Source organism: Sciurus carolinensis, chromosome 5, assembly GCF_902686445.1.
Source record: "Sciurus carolinensis chromosome 5, mSciCar1.2, whole genome shotgun sequence".
Taxonomy (NCBI): Eukaryota; Metazoa; Chordata; class Mammalia; order Rodentia; family Sciuridae; genus Sciurus; species Sciurus carolinensis.
Window position 1 is genome coordinate 37,207,360 of NC_062217.1, and position 22,075 is coordinate 37,229,434.

Here is a 22,075-nt window from a genome sequence, read left to right on the forward strand (position 1 = left end):
TTGAAGCCAGAATTGGGGACAGGCAGTTAGTGTAGAAATAGGGGATCGGTCAAATCGAGGAAATGGAGGCCGCAAAAGCCATCTGCCTCTGGAAGTTGGAGACTGCCCCTGGGAGAATGGAATGTCAAGGATCTCCAGAGCCCACTGATTACCAAATTTACCTGCCCTTCTCAAGGACTGCAGGCTAGGAGCTGCTAATTAATGCTCCCTGGGCCCTTGCCTGGCTGAATCACTTTGGCCTGCCCCCTGCCCATCTCACCTGCAAAACTGGGCCTAGTCACATAGGCAGGAAGGAGAGGTAAGGGGAGAGAGAACTGAACAAAAGAGACCTTAACCTTTAAAAGATGTAGGGTGTGCTTACTTCTTGGAATTCTAGAACATCAGCCATGGCCCCCTTCTCCCTCCTGGGAGAAGTCTGTATTATTACTACTTTAAATAAAACCTGCTTAATATGCTTGCCTTGCTGTGCTTCTCTAGTGTTCAAACTTCAACATTAGAGGGAGCAGAACTCGTCACCAGTAAATGGCGGTATCACTATTATTTGTCTTTTAAGGAATGTGTCCCAAGTAGATGATTTGTTCTGTCCACACTGGAGCTATGCATGTGCTAGGCTCTCAAAAATGTTCGGGGCTGCGGAGAGAGCTCAGTTGGTAGAGTGCCCCCCTCGCAAGCACAAGGCCCCGAGTTCAATCCCCAGCACCACACAAAAAAAGAAAAGAAAAGAAAAAAAAATCTCAGTTGCAAGGGTAACCTTGTAAGCAGAGCCTCAGGTGTTCTTGGTGCTCCTGTCTAATCACCTAAGATCACAAATGGAAAGCTTAAGATGGTGTCTTACCTTAATGACTTTGTCGGTTCCAGAAGTCAGTAACCATCCCCTGGTTGCATCAAAATGCACGTGCACAATGTTATGTTTACTGTCATGGAAGGTAGCTGTGGGAGCACGTCTAGAAAGAGCAAGTAGAGAGTAAAAGGCGGGACATAGGAATTACGGAGATTGAGGATGACATTATGCTCTAATTTTTAGGCTAATGGCTAAAACGCTTCACTATTAGAAATGCTCCCCAGATCTGCCTTTATTCCCTGGTGATCTATTACATGATTTTAACAAGATAATAAGGTAAAAGGATCCCTAGTCTCCAAAATGAGAGAGGAAACCTCCACAGGCACTTCTCTGATTGTCTGAAAATCTCTACCTGCACTTTGGAGAGATCTTTTCAAAACCACAGTGCTTTTGCTAAGTTTGCATTCAGAAGGAAGGGCTTGAAGGTTAAATAGTCTACACCTTGGCCCATTTAATTAAAAAGAAAAAAAAAAAAAAGAGAGATATGATTGTTAAAATACCTAAGATACTACTGTCATTCTATTTGAAGTTCATCAGTTTCTTTTTCTTTGTTCACAGGTGTAAATGCCAACTTAAATTTTTCTCTTTCTAAAACTTTAACAGGTGAAACAAAGCAGAAACAAACATCATTATTTGTTTTGTTTTTGGTATTGGGAATTGAACTCAGGGGTGCTTATGAGCTATACCTCCAACTTCCCCTTTTTTCTAATTTTTAAATTTTCTTATTTTGAGACAGGGTCTCCCTAAGTCGTGTAGCGCCTTGCTAAGTTGCTAAGGCTAATCTCGGACTTGGAATCCTCCTGCCTCAGTCTCCAGAGTTGCTGGGACTACAGGTGTGTGGCACCATGCCCAGCTGTTTTGTGTTTTTTAGCCTGTGTTTTTTTGTTTCTTTGTTTTGAAGGAAGGCTTAGCAGCACTTGCATTGCTCTAGGGCAGGGTAGGTGAGGCAGAAGCCAGTGATTCCCTGGGAAGGGCCTCGAGAGGAGAGGGGAAAGTACATGGTCACTCCCTAGTTGTGTTTCAAGGGGTGCCACTCCACTGCAGTGGGCTCTCTGGAGACAGTTTTCTTCTTCCTTTTTCCTGTGTCTTTATAAAAAGTAGAATTAAGATGGACTATCTGAGGTCTCCTGCATTTCTCTCCTCAATAGGAACTCTTATTAATTTCATGACAAGTGGAAAATAATGAATATAAATGCCTATTTATGCAAGGGCATCTTAATTTATGTTTGATATAAGTATACAAAGAATATTTCAAGTAATTTTATTGTACTAAAAGGTGCTGGGAGGACTGGGAAGACAAGTCACCTAGGAGATTGGTTCTCCTGTAAATTACTAACAGAGAAACTTGTTCCGCAGCTGGGAACAATTTTCAATTAGCTAACATGAAAGAGACAATGCAGATTTGCCCCACCTTCCAAAGCACACCTAAGGTCCTAGGATACTGGGCAGGACCGACAGGCAGCCAGTTGAGTCATGAGCAACTGGGAATATTTCCCTTTCAGGTAAAGCAGTTTAGCTCTTCCTAGAAATTGAAACCTTCTGGAGCCCCAGGCAGATTCAACTCCTGTAAAGACAGCAGCTCAGGCTATAAAGCAAATCCTGGGCTCCTGTACCCCTGGGCAATTCTCAAGTCAATGAGCAGGCAGCAGGGTTTGTTTGGAGAGCATCTACTTGAAATGCACATATCCCTAGGATTAAGAAGTGTGCAGAGATGAATTCCTCAAGCCTATAGTCTCTTCATTTATCTCTCAAGATAAATCTCTTAAGGGAGGAGGGAAGGCAGAGGGAGGAGGGAAGGCAAAGGGAGGGTACTGGGGAATGAGACTGATAAAATCATATTGGGTGCATGTATGATATGACATAATGAATCACACTGTTCTAATTATAATGCGCCAGTAAAAGAAACAAAACCTCTTTGCCATGGTCTACACTCTAAACTGGCAGGAACAAGGGCTGCAGGAGTCACGGCTGGAGAGCCGAGTGCAGCTCTCAGACTGGATTCTCTCCTTCACCTCGAGAGTCCTGCTGGCCACTGGAACTTACTCTTCATCTGTGATGGCTTCATGGCAGCTGTCACAGACTCTCACTTCAAACTCGAAGCCCATCAGGGGGATGGAGGAACGCTTGGAGCTGCACTTGCCGCAGACAGCCTTCCCGCACTTACGGCAATGGTGCTGCGGGAGGGAGGGAAAGCAGGCTGCTGTGACGCGGCGCCACTCCCTGGCACTCAAGTGTGACTGACCACACTCAGGCGAATGCCAAGCCAGAGCGCCCCAGAACCTTGCAGGAGCACACCAGCTGTCTTCTCCCTGGGGGCTGTGTTCTGCATGAGGGCTGCTGGGAAACACCCGGACAGTGCCACCTCCCCTCTCCTCTTTCCCCATCCTCTACCCTGTCCTGGTACCGCTGCTGAACGACAGAGGAACCATGCAGTGGTCAGGGGATCTCAGTGGTGGGTGGACTGAGGAAGTGTCATCTCCTGAGATCATGCTGCTGAATGAAGAAGGATGTAGATGAAAACTGATTCAACCCTTGTCTATAACTCTGGCCACATTCAAACCAGGTGACCTAACATTTGATTTCCCTGGGGAAAACCAAACTGAACTATGAAATCTGACTGAAAATGCTATATTATGAGTAGATCTAAATAATCAAAAACAAATCAGGAGGAGGGTAAGTAAAATAATTAAGAAATACGTAGCACTCGTCTAATTTAATGGTTTGGAACCAATGTGAACTAAGCACAGCACCTCTGATTTTAAAATGTATTTCAATAGATGCCATTTGAATTCTAAAACTATCCCTTAACTATTGCCTGGGACCAAATCACTATACAAACAGAACCTAGTCGGAATGAGCTATGGTAGATAAGGGTGGGGGGGGTCCATTAATGTGAAGTCACAAGGCAACTCCAGGATAATAATTTACCTCTAGCACAGCTCCCACCCAGGAGTGCTACCTCTTCTAAGACTACAAGGTTAAGTTAATATAATATAAAGCTGCTCCCCTGCCCTTTATGCTGCAGTCCTTTCCCTGCCTCCCAACTTACAACCTAGCTTGTCAGTCTGTGAACATCCTAGCTGGCTATTGGTTCATCAGTCAGCCTGCAAGTATTCTTCTCTGTTATTGGTCCTTGTTAGCCTGCGAAATTCTGCTGCTTAAGAATGGTTCCCCCGCCATTTTCTCTCTTTCTCTCTTCCTTGCTTCATGCTCTCTTTTCCTGGTTTTCACTCTCCTGCGCGTGCGCTCTCTCTCTCTCTTTTCCTCTCATTTTCTCTCTCACCTTGCAGGGAGACACTCTGCCTGTTTGCTTAATAAACTCTCTTATGTGAGTTCCCGCATCCGCAGTGGTTTCTGGGTTCTTACATAAGTTATTTCCACACGATTACATTTTGATGAAGAATTCAAATCACCTTACCTGTCTTAGGCCTATTTTCTTACTGTCCCACATTTGCTTGAAGTTCCAGAAGAAAGGCTGATCACACTTTTGACAGGAATCACTGTCCAGCCACTCAGGTGTCTTAACAAATAAAGCACACAACAGGTCACAGTGAGAAGCGGTGTGGACAATGGAACCAGTGACACTGATGAAACTTTTGGAATCAGGATGTGCTTATTAAAAAGAGGGTGATTTCTCAACCATTCAAAAAGTACTTACTAGAACGCCTCTTATGTGTCAGGCCCTGGAGATGGGATGGGAGGCTGTGGTGGATAAAACAATCTCTACTGTCATGGAGCTCATGATTTCCAGAGAAGAGTGCCATGAAATACTATACTAATAACCACTCGAGAGTACAAGGGCCTGAGGAGAAGCACTGAGTGCCATGGCGAGGTAGGTGTAACTGGGGGCTCAGACCCAGTTGGGGCTCTCTGACAAATGCGGGAAAGCTGAGACCCAAGGATGGGTGGGAAGAGGCCAGGAAAAGGGGCGGAGGGCAGGTCAGGATGCTGAGGGCAGATGGGGGAACAAGGGATGAGACCGCAGGATTCTGCTGGGGCCATATCACACAGGGACTTGATAGCGTGCTGAGGATTTAGGACTAATCTCCTGTTCTCTGGATGTAGCTACATTTGCTCTGATTATGAACGATGATGTCTAACTGCATATCACGCATACATCTGGTCCCCCACATTGGGTGACACAGCACCTGACTCAGGGAAGCTACTGCCCACTGTTTACTCATGGCAGGGCACAGAGGGTTTCAGGTTCTGCTCCTCAGCTCACAGGTCACATGATGTTCTAGCTTTGTTCACTATTTCTCATTCCTGCCATGACTTCTAAATTATGCCAGGCAGGTTCTTAAAGTGAGTCTCACTTAAAGCTATTCTTTAGCAAATCTTCATGGATTATACATATGGTAACTACATTTGCTTCCAGAGTTCATGTCCAACTCTCCAGATTTTATTACTTGGCAGAGGAAATTATCTCTTCCCATATAGCAACGAACCCAAGGAACCTTGAAAAATATTTCCAATCCAGGATTTCCCAAATGAGAATTCCAGGGAACGTCCTACTCACTGGACACTTACTTTTATAAAAGAGGCCTGAGATCAAACAAATTTGAGAAATGCCATAAATAGCAGCCTACTCCTCTGGACATTCACAGTAGACTGTAGCATGGTCAAGCTCTGGAATCTGTTCAGGGTCAATGCGACCCTTTTCTGAGGAATATTTGCCATGCATCAGATGTTAGGATTTAGCTTCTTTCACCTTTAGGCAGAAACGTACCTAAAATTAGTTTTCCCCCCCAGCGGCTCCAGAGGCTGAGGCAGGAGGATCCCAAGTTCAAAGCCAGCCTTAGCAACTCAGCAAGGCCTTAAGCAACTTAGTGAGACCCTGTCTTGAAACAGAATATAAAAAAGGCTGTGAATGTGGCTTAGAGGTTAAGCACTCCTGGGTTCATTCCCCAGTACCAAAAAAACAAACCAAAACAACAACAAAAAAACCCCCAACAACTTAGTTTTCCCCAACATTAAGTAAAAAGAGGGCATTTTAAAGTGCTTTACTCTTGCTCTTTATTTTATTAAACAAAATAAAAGGAGTAAACCTTAATTTGCTTTGTAATTTTCGTGCCCTATTCCAGTTAAAGACAGGTTAAACACAATAATACAAAGTTTTTAGCAAAAGGCATCTTTCCCCTAAAAGACTGATCTGTTACATGATTTTTCCAGAACATATGATTCAGAAGAATCAGGAAGATTTAAAAAAGAAGTAAAAACTTTTTTGTTACACAAATAAATCAAGTAATGATTACAGTGTGTAAACAGACTGGGGTTAATCAGGAATTTCTAGGGGCCTGAAAAAACTGAATTAGCAACTCATTTCACATAGTAAAAAACATACTTAACGGGCTTCTTAGAGAATTGAGGGGGCAGGACTAATGTCTTGTTTATGGAATATTCTCAAATATCACTTTATTACTATTAAGAATCATGAAGTAGAAACAATGAACTTAACTGCCCCCCAGATATTAAGTACTATATATAGCACAAAGTTAACAGACTAAAAGAAGATATTTACGAAGTCTGTAACTTAACAAAGAATTCCTGCTAATATCTACAATATACAAAGAACCCCTGCAAATCAATAAGGAAATGACGAGAACAGATGAAAAACTGGCAGAAGATACAAGAGATAGGACCATGCAATTCATAGCCAGGGGCATCTGAATAGCTAAAATATACAAAGAGGAACTCAAATTTACTACTAAGCAGAGATGCAAATAAAAACAAGACACTAATATATCCCTGTCTCCAATAGGGCAAAACCAGAAAGGGGGTAACAATAACCATTGGTGAGGCTGTGTGGTGTCAGGATAGCAAACTCCGTCCTCCACCAGAAATGTATGTGGGTACAGTTGTTTGGTTGTTATTTAGCAAAAATCAAGAATATACCTGGATTGATCCTACACAGGTCAATGGGGTGACATGTACCAGAAGCCATCTGGTGCTGTGTGCAGTGCCAGAGAGTTTGCATCTATCTATGTGCCCTTCAAGTGGAGAACAGAGAGGTAAAATGTGACTGCTACATATTATGAGAACCTATACAGAGGCACCTCAGGATACACAGGGCTCCAAAAGGGTTCTGGGGGAAAAGTTGGAAACAACAGACTTGTAGTATAGTATCATTTATATAAACTTTAACACACACACACTCACACACCCACACACACGTTTGGGTCACTTATCAAATGTATCACATTGGGTACCTAGGAAGAGGGAAGTGGGAGGAAGGATTTGGAAAGGGGAAAAGTAAATCAACAGGTATTAGGATTAATTTTTGTTAAAAAATTTTATACACATGTACATACAGGAAAAAAAAATGTAAGGGAAGATAATGTTTTGCCATTTGTAGGTGATGGTATTGGGAGTACTTGACCTGGCTTCTATTTGTTAATGAGCATCTTATAACTTTCCTAGGAACATGTGGTATATATAAAACATACTTTTCAAATGATAAATGTAGCAATTAGGGATATGCAAATCAAAACTACACTGAGATTTCATCTCACTCCAGTCAGAATGGCAATTAAAATTAAATGTTGGTGAGGATGTGGGGAAAAAGGTACTCTCATACAACACTGGTGGGACTGCAAATTAGTACAACCACTCTGGGAAGGGGTATGGAAATTTCTCAGAACTAGGAATGGACCCACCACCACATGACCCAGCTATCCACTCCTTGGTATATAACCATAAGATTTAAAATCAGCATACTATGGTGATGCAGTCATATCAATATTTATAGCAGTGCAATTCACATTAATCAAGTTATGAAATCAGCCCAGATACCAATCAACAGATAAATGGATAAAGAAAATGTCACACACACACACACACACACACACACACACACACACACAATGGGGGCATTAGTCAGCCAGAAAAAAGAATGAATTATGGCATTTGCAGATAAATGGATAGAACTGGAGGACATCATGCTAAGTGAAATAAGCCAGATCCAGAAAGTCAAAGGTTGAATATTTTCTCTGATATGCAGAAGCTAGTCCAAAATAAGGGGGAGGGAGGGGGGAAGAGAAGAGAAAAGAGAAGAGAGGAGAAGAGAGGGGGATGCGGGGAGAAAGGGATTCCATTCAAATAGAAGAGAAATCTGTGGAGTAAGAAGGGGATTGAGGGTGAGGGTGAGGGTGAGGCAGGAGGAACAGGATAAAGGAAGAACAGTGGAATGAATCTGGTCTAATATTCCAACAAACATATATGAATATACCACAGTGAATCTCACCATCAAGTACATCCACAAGACACTAAATGAAAAAAAAAAAAAAAAAAAAAAAAAAAACTAAGTAAAGAGCAGAAAGATCAGGAGAGTAGAGGGAAGGGAACAGGGGGAGGGAGAGAAGAGGCAAAGGGGAGGGTTCTGGGACCTGATTCAAGAGCAAATTATATTCCATGCTTTTATAATTATGTCAAAATGAATCCAAACGTTATGTATAAAATACAATATTAAACATTTACCAAAATGGGCTTTATTCACTGCACAAACAAACAGGTTTAACTCACAGAATGTCCACCTGATCTGTATCTGGCCACTCAAGGTCCTCCATCATCTGCCCCTGGCCATTCTCTCATCTCTAACTGCTACCCACCTGCTCATGAGCACTAATGCACCACACACCACTTCTCAGTTCACCTTGTCCTTACTCTTGGTGTCTTTGGGCCTGCAAAGTCCATGTAACTCCTGGTCAGTCCAGTCCCACTGATACTGTAGCATCGTGTCCTTCCATAAACCCTGCCCTGAGAACACTGGCCAGTGACAACAGCACTCCCTCTGAAATACCTAGCACTGATGTTCTTTCTGGTATCAATGTACTTTCATCATTTATACAATTTAATAGCATTCTGAAGTTTTCTGAAAGGCTGTCAGCACCTCAGGTTAGGGACTGCTTCATCATAGTGTTAGGCCTCCCAAGGAGAGCCCCCCACAGTCTTTGCCATAGCCAGCAGGCAGTTCCCTAGATAATGAATTACAAACACTATCTCCAGAGATTTAGGTTTATAAAATATGACACTTGAAAAAGATGGATAGAACCATTTCCACTGCTTATTTAGAACTTTCTCAACAAGATTTTAAATCCATCAACAACTATTGAGTGCTCATATATCTGCATGTCAAGAGGCGTAATTTAAGTCAGATGGCTCCAAGGATTGCCTGTCAACCACCTGATTTCACCTCTGGGAACCTCTCAGTTCATAAAGGATGAAGCTACTTACACTGAGAAAAAAGAACCTGATGTTCTCTCCTCCCCTGGTTTGGTCAGTTAAGCCTGGAAAGAAACCAGGTCAGATGAGGTATGACTGTCCCTCACCTAAGGCAGACTTATCATGCAGAACGCAAGCCAGGACACAATCAAAGCTCACAGGGGAGCCTGGTTAGCATGACCAGCACTCATGGTAACAATTCCCTAGCTATTTGTGGATGATGCCAAATGCTTTTCAAAAGCAATATTCTACAATTCCCCACTTCCTAAAAGTAATGATCATTTTAATTAGTTACTAATAGAACTCCTGTGGATTTATGGTTTGAGCAAATAAAGCTTTAATCTTCTTAAGCATTTAATTACTAGCATTTGAAGGGCATTACATTGTGGGCAACAGAAAATTCCCTCTTGAAACAAGACAGGTGAGGGCAAGGAAACAATTTGGGAAATTGCTTTTGTTTTTAAAAGTATTTCTTTTCTACTTAACTCTTACATCCTGCAGGAAGTAAGTTCAAAGACTGCACAATGTCAAAGGGAAAGTCTACCTAGAGTCATTCTAGGGTACTGGAAGATGGTTAACTTCAAAGTACTCGTCAAAGGGGACATTAAGGAAACTACTAGTTAAGATGCTCAAAGATTAAAAGCAAAACTCATATAAGAAAGGAGTGCTGATAAAATTTAAATATGTGCTTAAAAAAGACAGTATATGTAACTGGGGAATTGTTTAGAACATGACTCAAAAAGAAGCAACAAAGAAATTATTCCTAGCATCTCTCTCTCTCTCTTTTTTTTTTTTTTGTGGTGCTAGGGATTGTACCCAGGGCCTTGTGCTTGCGAGGCAAGTGCTCTACCAACTAAGCTCTCTCTCCAGCCCTAGTATTTCTCTTAATACCAAATTAAAGGTCCTTACTTCTTTTTAGTCACCGTTTCCTTCAATGACATAAATCAAGGGAGCTTTCGGTGTCCCTGGGGAATTTCATGCCAAAGGACTAATCACCAGAAAACAATGGATCCTTTTCTCACCTGTATTTTTGCTGTGAATGGTGTAACAGATTTAAGTCTAAATAGCTTAGTCTCAGTGAAAATTCTCATGAATCTCTATCATATTAAGGTAACAAGCTAATTTGTAAGGGGTGAAAAAAATAGGAGCTCCTTTTATACTACAATTTAAAATTCTCTGACATAACATATCTTATTACATACGTTAATTATAAAATATCAAATATCAAATAAGCAGGAGGGAGGTGGAGTCTGACCTCAGGGCCAAACCCAGGCTCTTGGGACACCTACCTCCTGCCTCTCCACGTCCATGTTCCAGACGACTATCCCACCGTCACCACCACATGAGATGAGCTGTCGTGTGTGCTGTGCATAGGAGAGAGCCTGGACTTTGTCACTGTGAAAGAAACCAAGAGTTGGTCACAGTTCAGAAGAGCAAATGATAGGTCTAATGACTGACACCCCAGTAAAGTTAGCCAATGTGTGTACACGCTCCTGAGCCCCAAGTGTAGATCTTAGAAACCTGACGGAATTTTCAACATGCTAACAGAAGGGTACTCAATATTTAAAATAAGTCTAGTAGCATACTATAGAAATGATCCCTGAAAGTAGATCTCCTCAACAGATGAATGGAATATATACACAATGGAATATTACTCAGCCTTAAAGAAGAATGAAATTATGGTATTTGCAGGTAAATGGATGGAGCTGGAGAATATCATGCTAAGTGAAATAAGCCAAACCCAAAAAACCAAAGGCTGAATCAATTAAGAACTGTGTGCCCACTGGGAAGGAGAGAGGTTCTTTGACATCTAGACCAGTGATGTAAACATAATGCTATATCACATGGTTGTGTGTTTGTGAGTTTTGCTAAAATGCTGGTACATGACAGTTCTCAATTGTTTACTCCCACTCTCCTCCCAATTTTTTCTATGAAATAGAAGTGAGGTGGCTGGGGTTATAGCTCAGTGGTAGAGCACTTGCCTTGCATGTATTAGGCACTGGGTTTGATCCTCAGCACCACATAAAAATAAATGAATAAATAAAAATATTGTATCCATCTATAACTAAAAATACATTAAAAAAAGAAGTGAGTGGCTTTGGTAATTATTATAATTGAAATGAGTGATTAAGATTATGACAGATACAATAACAAAAAAGAAGTAAAAGTGTGAATGTATCCTTTTTTGTGTGTGAGACAGGGTCTCACTATGTTACCCAGGTTGGCTTTGAGCTTAGCATTCCCCCAAGACACTATAACTAGTTATATTTTTGTTTTAGAAAAAATTGAATAATTTTGCTTATATCAGTGGTTCACAAACTTTTGGGTCTGAGAATCCCTTTAGACCCTTGAAACTTATTTCAGGACACCAAAAAACTTCAATAAATGATATCAAAATTATTTATTGTATTTTATGAAACAATATCAGAAAATTTTCCAAATCTGAAGAATGAAATGGAAAATCAAGTCCAAGAGGCTTATAGGACTCCAAATACACAAAATTACAACAGACCCACACCAAGGCACATTATAATGAAAATACCTAACATACAAAATAAGGACAGAATTTTAAAGGCCACGAGAGAAAAGAATCAAATTACATTCAGGGGGAAACCAATATGGATATCAGCAGATTTTTCAATCCAGACCCTAAAAGCTAGAAGGGCCTGGAACAACATTTTTCAAGCCCTGAAAGAAAATGAATGCCAACCAAGAATCTTATACCCAGCAAAACTTACCTTCAGATTTGACGACGAAATAAAATCCTTCCATGATAAACAAAAGCTAAAAGAATTTACAAAAAGAAAGTCGGTATTACAAAACATTCTCAACAAAATATTCCATGAGGAAGAGATGAAAAACAGCAATGTAAATCAGCAAAGGGAGGAACTATCCTAAAGTAATAGCCAATAAAGGAGAAACCAAGTCATGTCAAAAAACAAAAATGAGCCAAATGCCGGGAATATAAATCATTTCTCAATAATAACCCTGAGTTATGGCCTGAACTCATCAATCAAAAGACATAGACTGGCAGGTTAGATTAAAAAGAAAGATCCAACAATATGCTGCCTGCAAGACACTCATCTCATAGAAAGAGATACCCACAGACTAAAGGTGAAAGGATGGGAAAAAACATACCATGCACATGGACTCAGCAAAAAAGCCAGAGTATCCATCCTCATATCAGATAATGTGGACTTCAAGCCAAAACTAGTCATAAGGGATAAAGAAGGACATTTCATACTGCTTAAAGGAAGCATAAATCAGCAAGACATAACAATCATAAATATCTATGCCCCAAACATTGGCTCATCCCCGTACGTCAAACAAATCCTTCTCAATTCCAGAAATCAAATAGACCACAACACAATAATACTAGGTGATTTTAACACACTTCTCTCACCACTGGACAGATCTTCCAAACAAAAACTGAACAAAGAAACCATAGATCTCAATAACACAATCAATAATTTAGATTTAACGGACATATATAGAATATACCATCCAACAAAGAGCGAATACACTTTCTTCTCAGCAGCACATGGATCCTTCTCTAAAGTAGACCATATTTTATGCCACAAAGCTACTGTTAGCAAATACAAGAAGATAGAAATACTACCTTGTATTCTATCAGATCATAATGGATTGAAATTAGAAATAAATGACAGAATAAAAAACAGAAACTTCTCTAATACCTGGAGATTAAATAATACACTATTATATGATGAATGGATAACAGACGACATCAGGAGGGAAATTAAAAAATTCTTAGAGGTAAAAGAGAACAAAGATACAACATATCAAAATCTCTGGGACACAGTACTTAGAGGAAAATTTATTTCGTGGAGTGCATTCCATGAAAAAAGAAAAAAATCAACAAATAAATGACCTAACACTACAGCTCAAAGCCCTAGAAAAAGAAGAACAGAGCAATACCAAAAGTAGTAGAAGACAGGAAATAGTTAAAATCAGAGCTGAAATCAATGAAATTGAAATAAAATAAACAATACAAAAAATTGACAAAATAAATAGTTGGTTCTTTGAAAAAATAAACAAAATTGTTAAACCCTTAGCCACGCTAACAAAGAGAAGGAAAGAGAAAACTCAAGTTACTAAAATTCGGAATGAACAAGGAAATATCACAACAGACACGAGTGAAATACAAAACATAATTAGAAGCTATTTTGGAAATCTATACTCCAACAAAATAGAAAATATCAAAGATATCAATAGCTTCCTAGAGACATATGAATTACCTAAACTGAACCAGGAGGACAAACACAATTTAAATAGATCAATTTCAAGTAATGAAACAGAAGAAGTCATCAAAAGCCTGCCAACAAAGAAAGGTCCAGGACCAGATGGGTTCTCAGTTGAGTTCTACAAAACCTTTAAAGAAGAGTTCATCCCAATACTTCTCAAAGTATTCCATGAAATAGAAGAGGAGGGAACCTTCCCAAACTCATTCTATGAAGCCAATATCACCCTGATACCTAAACTAGACAGAGACACATTGAGGAAAGAAAATTTCAGACCAATATCCTTAATGAACATCGACGCAAACATTCTCAACAAAATTTTAGCAAATTGCATACGAAAATATATTAAAAAGATAGTGCACCATGATCAAGTGGGTTTCATCCCAGGGATGCAAGGTTGGTTCAACATCCGGAAATCAATAAATGTAATTCACCATATCAACAGACTTAAAAGTTAAGAATCACATGATTATTGCGATAGATGCAGAAAAAGCATTTGATAAAATACAGCACCCCTTCATGCTCAAAACACTAGAAAAAATAGGGATAGTGGGAACATTCCTTAACATTGTAAAGGCCATCTATGCTAAGCCCATGGCCAATGTCATTCTGCATGGTGAAAAACTGAAAGCATTCCCCCTAAAAACTGGAACAAGGCAGGGATGCCCTCTTTCACCACTTCTGTTCAACATTGTCCTCGAAACTCTGGCCAGAGCAATTACACAGACCAAAGAAATTAAAGGGATACGAATAGGAAAAGAAGAACTCAAACTATACCTATTTGCTGATGACATGATTATATATTTAGAGGAACTGGGAAATTCCACCAGAAAACTTTTAGAACTCATAAGTGAATTCAGTAAACTATCAGGATATAAGATCAATGCTCATAAATCTAATGCATTTTCATATATATAAGTGATGAATCTTCAGAAAGAGAAGTTAGGAAAACTACCCCATTCACAATAGCCTCGAAAAAAATAAAATACATGGGAATCAATCTAACAAAAGAGGGGAAAGACCTCTACAATGAGAACTACAGAACACTAAAGAAAGAAATTAAGGAAAACCTTAGAAGATGGAAAGATCTCCCATGTTCTTGGATAGGCAGAACTAATACTGTCAAAATGGCCATACTACCAAAAGTGCTATACAGATTCAATGCAATTCCAATTAAAATCCCAATGATGTACCTTACAGAAATAGAGCAAGCAATCATGAAATTCATCTGGAAGAATAAGAAACCCAGAATAGCTAAAGCAATTCTCAGCAGGAAGAGTGAAGTAGGGGGTATTGCAATACCAGATCTTCAACTATACTACAAAGCAATAGTAACGAAAACAGCATGGTATTGGTACCAAAATAGACAGGTAGATCAATGGTACAGAATAGAGGACATGGACACAAACCCAAATAAATACAATTTTCTCATACTAGACAAAGGGGCCAAAAATATGCAATGGAGAAAAGATAGCCTCTTCAACAAATGGTGCTGGGAAAACTGGAAATCCATATGCAACAGAATGAAATTAAACCCCTATCACTCACCCTGCACAAAAATCAACTCAAAATGGATCAAGGACCTCAGAATCAGACCAGAGACCCTTCATCTTATAGAAGAAAAAGTAGGTCCAAATCTTCAATATGTTGGCTTAGGATCAGACTTCCTTAACAGGACTCCCATAGCACAAGAAATAAAAGTAAGAATCAACAACTGAGATAGATTCAAACTAAAAAGCTTTCTCTCAGCAAAGGAAACTATCAGTAATGTGAAGAGAGAGCCTACAGAGTGGGAGAAAGTCTTTGCCACTCATACTTCAGATAGAGTGCTAATTTCCAGAATATATAAAGAACTCAAAAAACTCTACACCAAGAATACAAATAATCCAATCAACAAATGGGCTAAGGAAATGAACAGACACTTCACAGAAGATCTACAAGCAACATCTCTAGTAATAAGAGAAATGCAAATCAAAACTACCCTAAGATTCCATCTCACCCCAATTAGAATGGCGATTATCAAGAATACAAGCAACAACAGGTGTTGGCAAGGATGTGGGGAAAAAAAGTACACTCATACATTGCTGGTGGGGTTGCAAATTAGTGCAGCCGCTCTGGAAAGCAGTGTGAAGAATCCTCAGAAAACTTGGAATGGACCTATCATTTGACCCAGCTATCCCACTCCTTGGTCTATACCCAAAGGACTTAAAATCAGCACACTACAGAGATGCAGCCACATCAATGTTCATAGCTGCTCAATTCACAATAGCCAGATTGTGGAGCCAACCTAGATGCCTTTCAATTCATGAATGGATAAAGAAACTGTGATATATATATATATATATATATATATATATATATATATATACACACATACAATGGAATATTACTCAGCCATAAAGACTAATAAAATTATGGTATTTGCAGGCAAATGGATGAAACTGGAGAATATCATGGTGAGTGAGATAAGTCAATCTCAAAAAAACAAAGGACGAATGATCTCGCTGATAAGAGGATGATGACACATAGTGGGGGGTGGGAGGGGGGCAAGAATGGAGGAAGGAGGGACTGTATAGAGGGAACAGAGGGGTGGGAGGGGTGGGGGGGAAGGAAAAAGTAACGAATGAATCAAACACTATTACCCTATGTGAATGTATGATTGCACAAATGGTATGCCTTTACTTCATGTACAAACTGAGAAACAATATATATCTCATTTATGTACAATAAAAATAAATTTTAAAAAAAAAGAAATGCACAACTAGAAAAAAAAAAAATCCTAGAGAGTGACTAAACTAAATGTGAAGAGGACAAGAAAAACTCAACTCACTGCTTTGCAAGTAACAGACATTAATTAAATACTGGTCAAATTATATGAACTTGATTATATTTAATTTTCACATTTAATTTCAGCCCACTTGTGCTAGTTTTGTTATTCTTGAGCACTACTTTCTTAACTTCTCTAAGTCTTAAATTCACATCTGAAAAATCTTATTTAAAAGAACTGCGACTGGGGCAAGAGAAGAATGGAGGAACTCTGGATTGTGTAGAGGAAAATGGGGCGGGAGGAATGGGGGAAAGGAAAGATAGTGGACTGAGACAGACATCGTTACCCTGTGTATATGTGTGATTACATGAATGGTGTGAATCTACATTGTGTACAACCATAGAAAGGAAAAGTTGTACACAATTTGTGTACAATGAATCAAAATAGTCTGTAAACATAAAATTTTAAAAATAAATAAATAAAAATTTTATTGTATTTTAAATTAAAACTGAGTAATTTAAAAATACTGATTCATTTGAAAATTGTATTGATGAATCCATTCCATTTTAACATTACATGTATTTTGTGAAAAACACTTTGCCAAAAAAAACTGTTGCTGAGAAAAATGTTACTTTAATGTTACTTTAATGTTTTTGTCTGGCTTAATGGAGAGAGACAGATACTCCTATCTTTGTGCATTTATTATGATATCACTCATCATATAGCCTATAGAAAACTCTGCTGTATACTTTTGAGAGAATAAGGATGCTAACGGCAATCCTAAAGTATCAATCTGTTCCAGAATATGAAAGTGAAAAATGGAGGAAACAACTTGGAAAGACAGTTTTGTTTGCTTTGGTTTATAATATGAGTCTGAAAGAAAGCTATAAAAAGCATTATGATTTTGGTAAATTTCCCTTGGTTTCGATGGCTTGCTTCCTTGGTTTACTGATTAATGCCTTTGACAATAATGCAAAGGCAAATTCTTTTTTTTATTATTTTTTTTTTATTTTTACAGACTGCATTTTGATTCATTGTACACAGTATGTAGATTCACACCATTCATGTAATCATAAACATACATAGGGTAATACTGGCTGTTTCATTCTACTATCTTTCCGACCCCCACCCCCTCCCACCCCATTTTCCTCGACATCATCCAAAGTTCCTTCATTCTTCTCTTCCCCCCATCACCACTCCTCGTTTTATATCGTCATCTACTTATCAGAGAGAATATTTGGCCTTTGGTTTTCTGGGCTTGGCCTATTTCACTTAGCATGATATTCTCCAACTCCATCCATTTACCAGCAAATTCCATAATTTTATTCTTTACCTTCTGTGGAACCTGCCTAGCTAGAAGAGATTCTGTGTCTCATCAGAAGTATTCTCAATGCTTTATGTTGACTTGATTAATGTCCTTGATACTTTTTAGAAGGGAAAGGGAAGAACAAAGGACCCTTCTTGTGAAAAGGACTCAATTTTAAAAAACTGTGTTAATTTCAATTTTAAATATTTATTGATCCTTCTATCGTGTAGAGAGCCAGGTGCTGTTTCTTTAGCACATGGTTTTACTTTTCTAGACTGAACCCTCTATTTTGAAGAAATAAACTATTTAGGGTCTGTTGTATGCCTAAAATTCTCTATGGTATTTCACAGAGAGATCCTGGACAACCATGAAGATTTGTTCCTTCACCTTATAAAAAAAAGAGATACTATATGTAATTGCATTTAGTGTGTTACTACTTTAATCGTTGGAGGTGGAGGTGTAGCCCAGTGGTATAGTGCCTATCTGGCATGCACCAGGCCTTAGACTCTATCCCTAGCACCACCACAACAACAACAAAAAAAAAAACCCAAAACCAAAACCAAACAAAAAAAAAATGAAAGGAGCTGTCAGTTCTAGGTTAAATCGGTATTAGTAAAGTGTTATTAATATAAATATTTCAGAAATGTTATGTTTTATGGGAAGATCCTGGAGATCTGCCAACGCCCTCATTGTCTATAATATGGTTTTACCTGCCAGGTACATACTGCTCAAAAACTCTGAGGAAATAATTATGTACAGTATTCTAGTACAAAATTTGATTCTTCCCCATTCTGATAATATTGGTCACAGTGACATATTAACCATCAAATCACTAATCTACAGATAACTTTTATATTACTCTGATACCTGCATGAGGTTCTGATGTAAGCACAAACCAGAGTTTGTGGCGAGGACAGCCTCAGAGTTTCATGGAAAAGGACAGTATGTACCAGGTATTTTAACATATTGACATTTCAAATAATAGACTCTTGGGTACATACCACTGAGTTGACACTGTTTAGACAATTTTTAAGCTGTGCCAATGAACTGAGTCAGGATTTCTTTGGATTTTTGGACTCTTTTTAGCCTGGATGCAGATGGCTTCATCAATGAGGACTGCTAAGTCAAGAACCAGCAGAACAAGAATTAATTACAGTTCACTCACAGGATTGAAGGAACAGAAGAAGGAAATTTTATTGTGCATGTTTTTCTGGAATACTGTTGAAATTGTTTTAATGTTCTATTTTCTGGATACAGGAGGATGTGTTTTTTTCCTCTTAATTTTTTAGTCATCTCCTAACCTCAATTTAGTAAACTCTTTTTTATAGTTGAAATCAAAACATTAAAAAATGTTATCTAATTCTCATCAATTGCCCAGAATTCAAAATTGTTACTGAGTCCCCTTAATTTTCATGGCAATATAGTTATCTGCATAGGTTTGCTGAGAATCTGTCCACAAGATAAAACTGGGCAAAGCAATTATATAACCAAGCCTTTTGCTGGAGTGTCATATTTTAGAGTGATGCTCCCTGAATCAGAGATGAGCCTCCTTTTCAAGAACTCAGGGTGCTAAGGCCTACAAAGCCCTCCTAGGAAAACAGGCTGGCAACCTGTGGCAGGTCCTGGTCTTCTAGGCAGTAAAGAAGGTGCCAGACAGGGAGTACAGCAAATACTGGAAACTTCCAGGAATTCTACTGAAACATTAAGAACCACAGGTGAAATACGGTGGGAGATTTCTCAAGTTTGATTTTCAAGCCTTGGGAAAGCAAATAATAGAGGTTCTGAAAAGTTCAATCCTTGATCCTTTGTAACAACGTCCAGGAGAAAGTTAATTTTGCAGGCATTAATAGCTGTGGAATATAGAGTGGTCCTAGATATACAAAGCAAGCCCAATAAGGCCTAGATGGTTGATTAATACTGCACCAATGTGAACAATCAGACCAAACCTTATGAAGCCAGCCTCTTTGCAATTATTTTGATCATAGGGTAGGAGGGAGAAAAAATTGTTAAGAGACAGTGAAAGACCTGAAATGGGTCAAAAGAGATGACTTTTGATGCCTTTCCAATGGAACATTAGGTGTTTAGCATACTCTTCTAGGTTATCTGATTCTCTAAGAGTCTGTATCTCTCAGTACATTTAACTGGGTTATTTTATAACTGTGTTATAGAAAACTGACATTATTGCAAGTAAATCTCATCCAGTGAAGACACCATTATCCCTGGGCCCCAGCCCACCCATGGAAGAAGCCAGCAGGGCATCTACTTACAAATGCACCTCAGCATGCTCCACTGCCCATGTATGTCTCTCTCTTTGGATTGACTTTTGAACTAGCAGTGACATCTTACTGGTTTTCTTATTAATTAAGTGCTACTATAAAATCTTTGACATGCATTCATTTTTTAAAAAAGTCGATTGTTTTCTCACTCTCTCCTGGTATTATTTCAGACCTTTAAAAGTATAGAGTGCCACCATTCTGACATTCAAAGGGCAAGAAGGAAAATCTACCTAGCTGAACAGGCTCGTAACTGTGATTTGAACTGCATTTCATTTGTTAAGGCACCCTCATACACATCAATGATCTTGTCAAACCAAAATACGCTGCAGAAGGAAATGCTTTGCCACACGTAGCTGGCAGCGACATTCAGCAACAAATACATAATTTATGGGACTCTAGGACTGTTAATATTCCAACCCAGAAGTGTGGAACACAGTGATGAATACTGGATTCCGAGCTTTTTAATAAACGGCTCAGGGTTGTCTTGATGTATGAATTAAAATGTAACCACCTCACAGTTAAAAACTAGGTGAGGGAATGTCTCTCCAGGTTCAGAGAATGAAAAGATGCCTTCTTCCATTTGTGTTTCATATGACATCACTGCAGCATTTACACTGGAAAGTCATTTCAAAATTGGTTATGAGTTTGTGGCTAAGTGTGTTCCAGGTACTGCACTGCAGATGCTCTTAGAGTGCACAAAATCCCACTTCTCAAAGCACCAGGATGTCCCATCTATAAACATTACACTTAGTAGGATAGCTGCATTTCCTTTCGTACTAGGCCTATAGGCAACATATGTTTGATTGGGTCTAACTATATAACTTGAGACCAGAGCAAAATGAAAATAAAGGGCCCCTTGTTAAATATTTATTGAAGTTACAAGCTGGTGCCAACAGAGCTTAAACCAAGGGGGCCTGTGGGACTGCACAGGTCACACACCCATGTCCATCTTGCATCGATGCTTAAGGGGGAAGCGCAGAGGAGCCTTTATCCTCTTTACAAAAACAGACTCTAAGACACAGTCTAACCAAAGGTTGCTTCAGAGGTCACCCGAGAGGGTTTGTGGGCACTTCAATGTACGGCATCTTTCATCTCTGCGATGAAAGTCTAGGTGATTTAGTGAAAGTTCAATTAGTTATGCATCTGTCACCAGAGATCTCTCTCCTATAAGTCTCCCAAACTTCCAAGGAATAAAGAAGGTTTGTGAACAAAGAACACACGTGAGGCCTCCCAGATAATGATCCCCATGGTCATCCCATGTCAAATGGGATCTGCCTCCACAGGATCGTTGGGCCAGTCAGTCTGAATGGGAACTTTGGGACCCCTGGTGGGCACTGGGAACATTCTGGAGGTGAGGGTGGAAATTCAGATAAGGCACTGCCCCTCTGTCCTCTTGCATCTATCTCTTGAACCCACTGTATTTTAACTTGGGTTGATCTGTTTTGGAAAATGTCCTAACCCTGACAACTAGGAGAAGCTCTTCATCTCCTGAGATTCAAATCAAGAGGGACTTCTTCACACCCCACCTGATGCTTCCTCTTTCCAGTAATGCTGATGAACTGTCCCAAATGTACCCTTTTTCCTCCTGGCATAGCTCTGTACGGTGGGGACTGCTTCCTTACTCACTGTTGTGTCCTAAGTGCCTAATACAAAGTCTGGCCCACAGCTGGAGCTCATAAACATTTGTTGAATGAATTGTGAACAGAAGGATTAGATGCATGTGGCAATATTTTCATAGGACATGGAACAAACAGAGAGATACAGCAGTTATGTCCAAAAGTGTGATTTTTTTGACTTAAAATTTTGTTAAAAATAATTGTAACAATGGAATACTACTCAGTCATAAAGAGAAATGAAATTATGGTATTTGCCAGTAAATGGATGGAAACAAAGACCATCAGGCTAAGTGAAATAAGGCAGTCCCAAAAACCCAAAGGCCCAGTGTTCTCTCTGATATTTAGATGCTAATTCACAATAAGGGTGGTGGGGGCAGGGGAGATGAAGGAAGAGTAGAAGCACTTTGGAATAGACAAAGAGGAATGAAGGAAAGGGCAGAGGAATGAAGGAAAGGGCAGGGGAATGGGAATAGGAAAGACAGTAGAATGAATTGGACATTACTTTCCTACGTGCATGTATGATTACACAACCAATATAATCCTACATCATGTACAACCAGAAGAATGGGAAGTTATACTCCATATATGTTTAATATGTCAAAATACATTCTACTGTCATGTATAACTAATAAGAACAAAATTTTTTTTTTTTGGCAGTGCTGGGGATTGAACCCAGGGCCTTGTGTGTGTAAGGCAAGCACTCTACCAACTGAGCTATATCCCCAGCCCAAGAACAAATTTTTTTAAAAAAGAATAACTGTAACAACCGACATTTATTAAGCCTTTACTC

General features: G+C 39.3%; 1 protein-coding gene across 1 annotated transcript in view; it reads right to left on the reverse strand.

Annotated features, from left to right (window-relative positions):
* Wdfy2 (WD repeat and FYVE domain containing 2) overlaps positions 1-22,075 on the reverse strand; it is a 157,186-nt gene that overhangs the window by 7,476 nt on the left and 127,635 nt on the right. Inside the window, exons 8-11 of the mRNA XM_047552641.1 lie at positions 10,351-10,456; positions 4,260-4,361; positions 2,885-3,015; positions 836-944 (exon numbers count right to left, since the gene is read on the reverse strand). Of these exons, the coding sequence (XP_047408597.1) occupies positions 836-944; positions 2,885-3,015; positions 4,260-4,361; positions 10,351-10,456 (448 nt within the window). The remainder of the gene's footprint in view (positions 1-835; positions 945-2,884; positions 3,016-4,259; positions 4,362-10,350; positions 10,457-22,075) is intronic.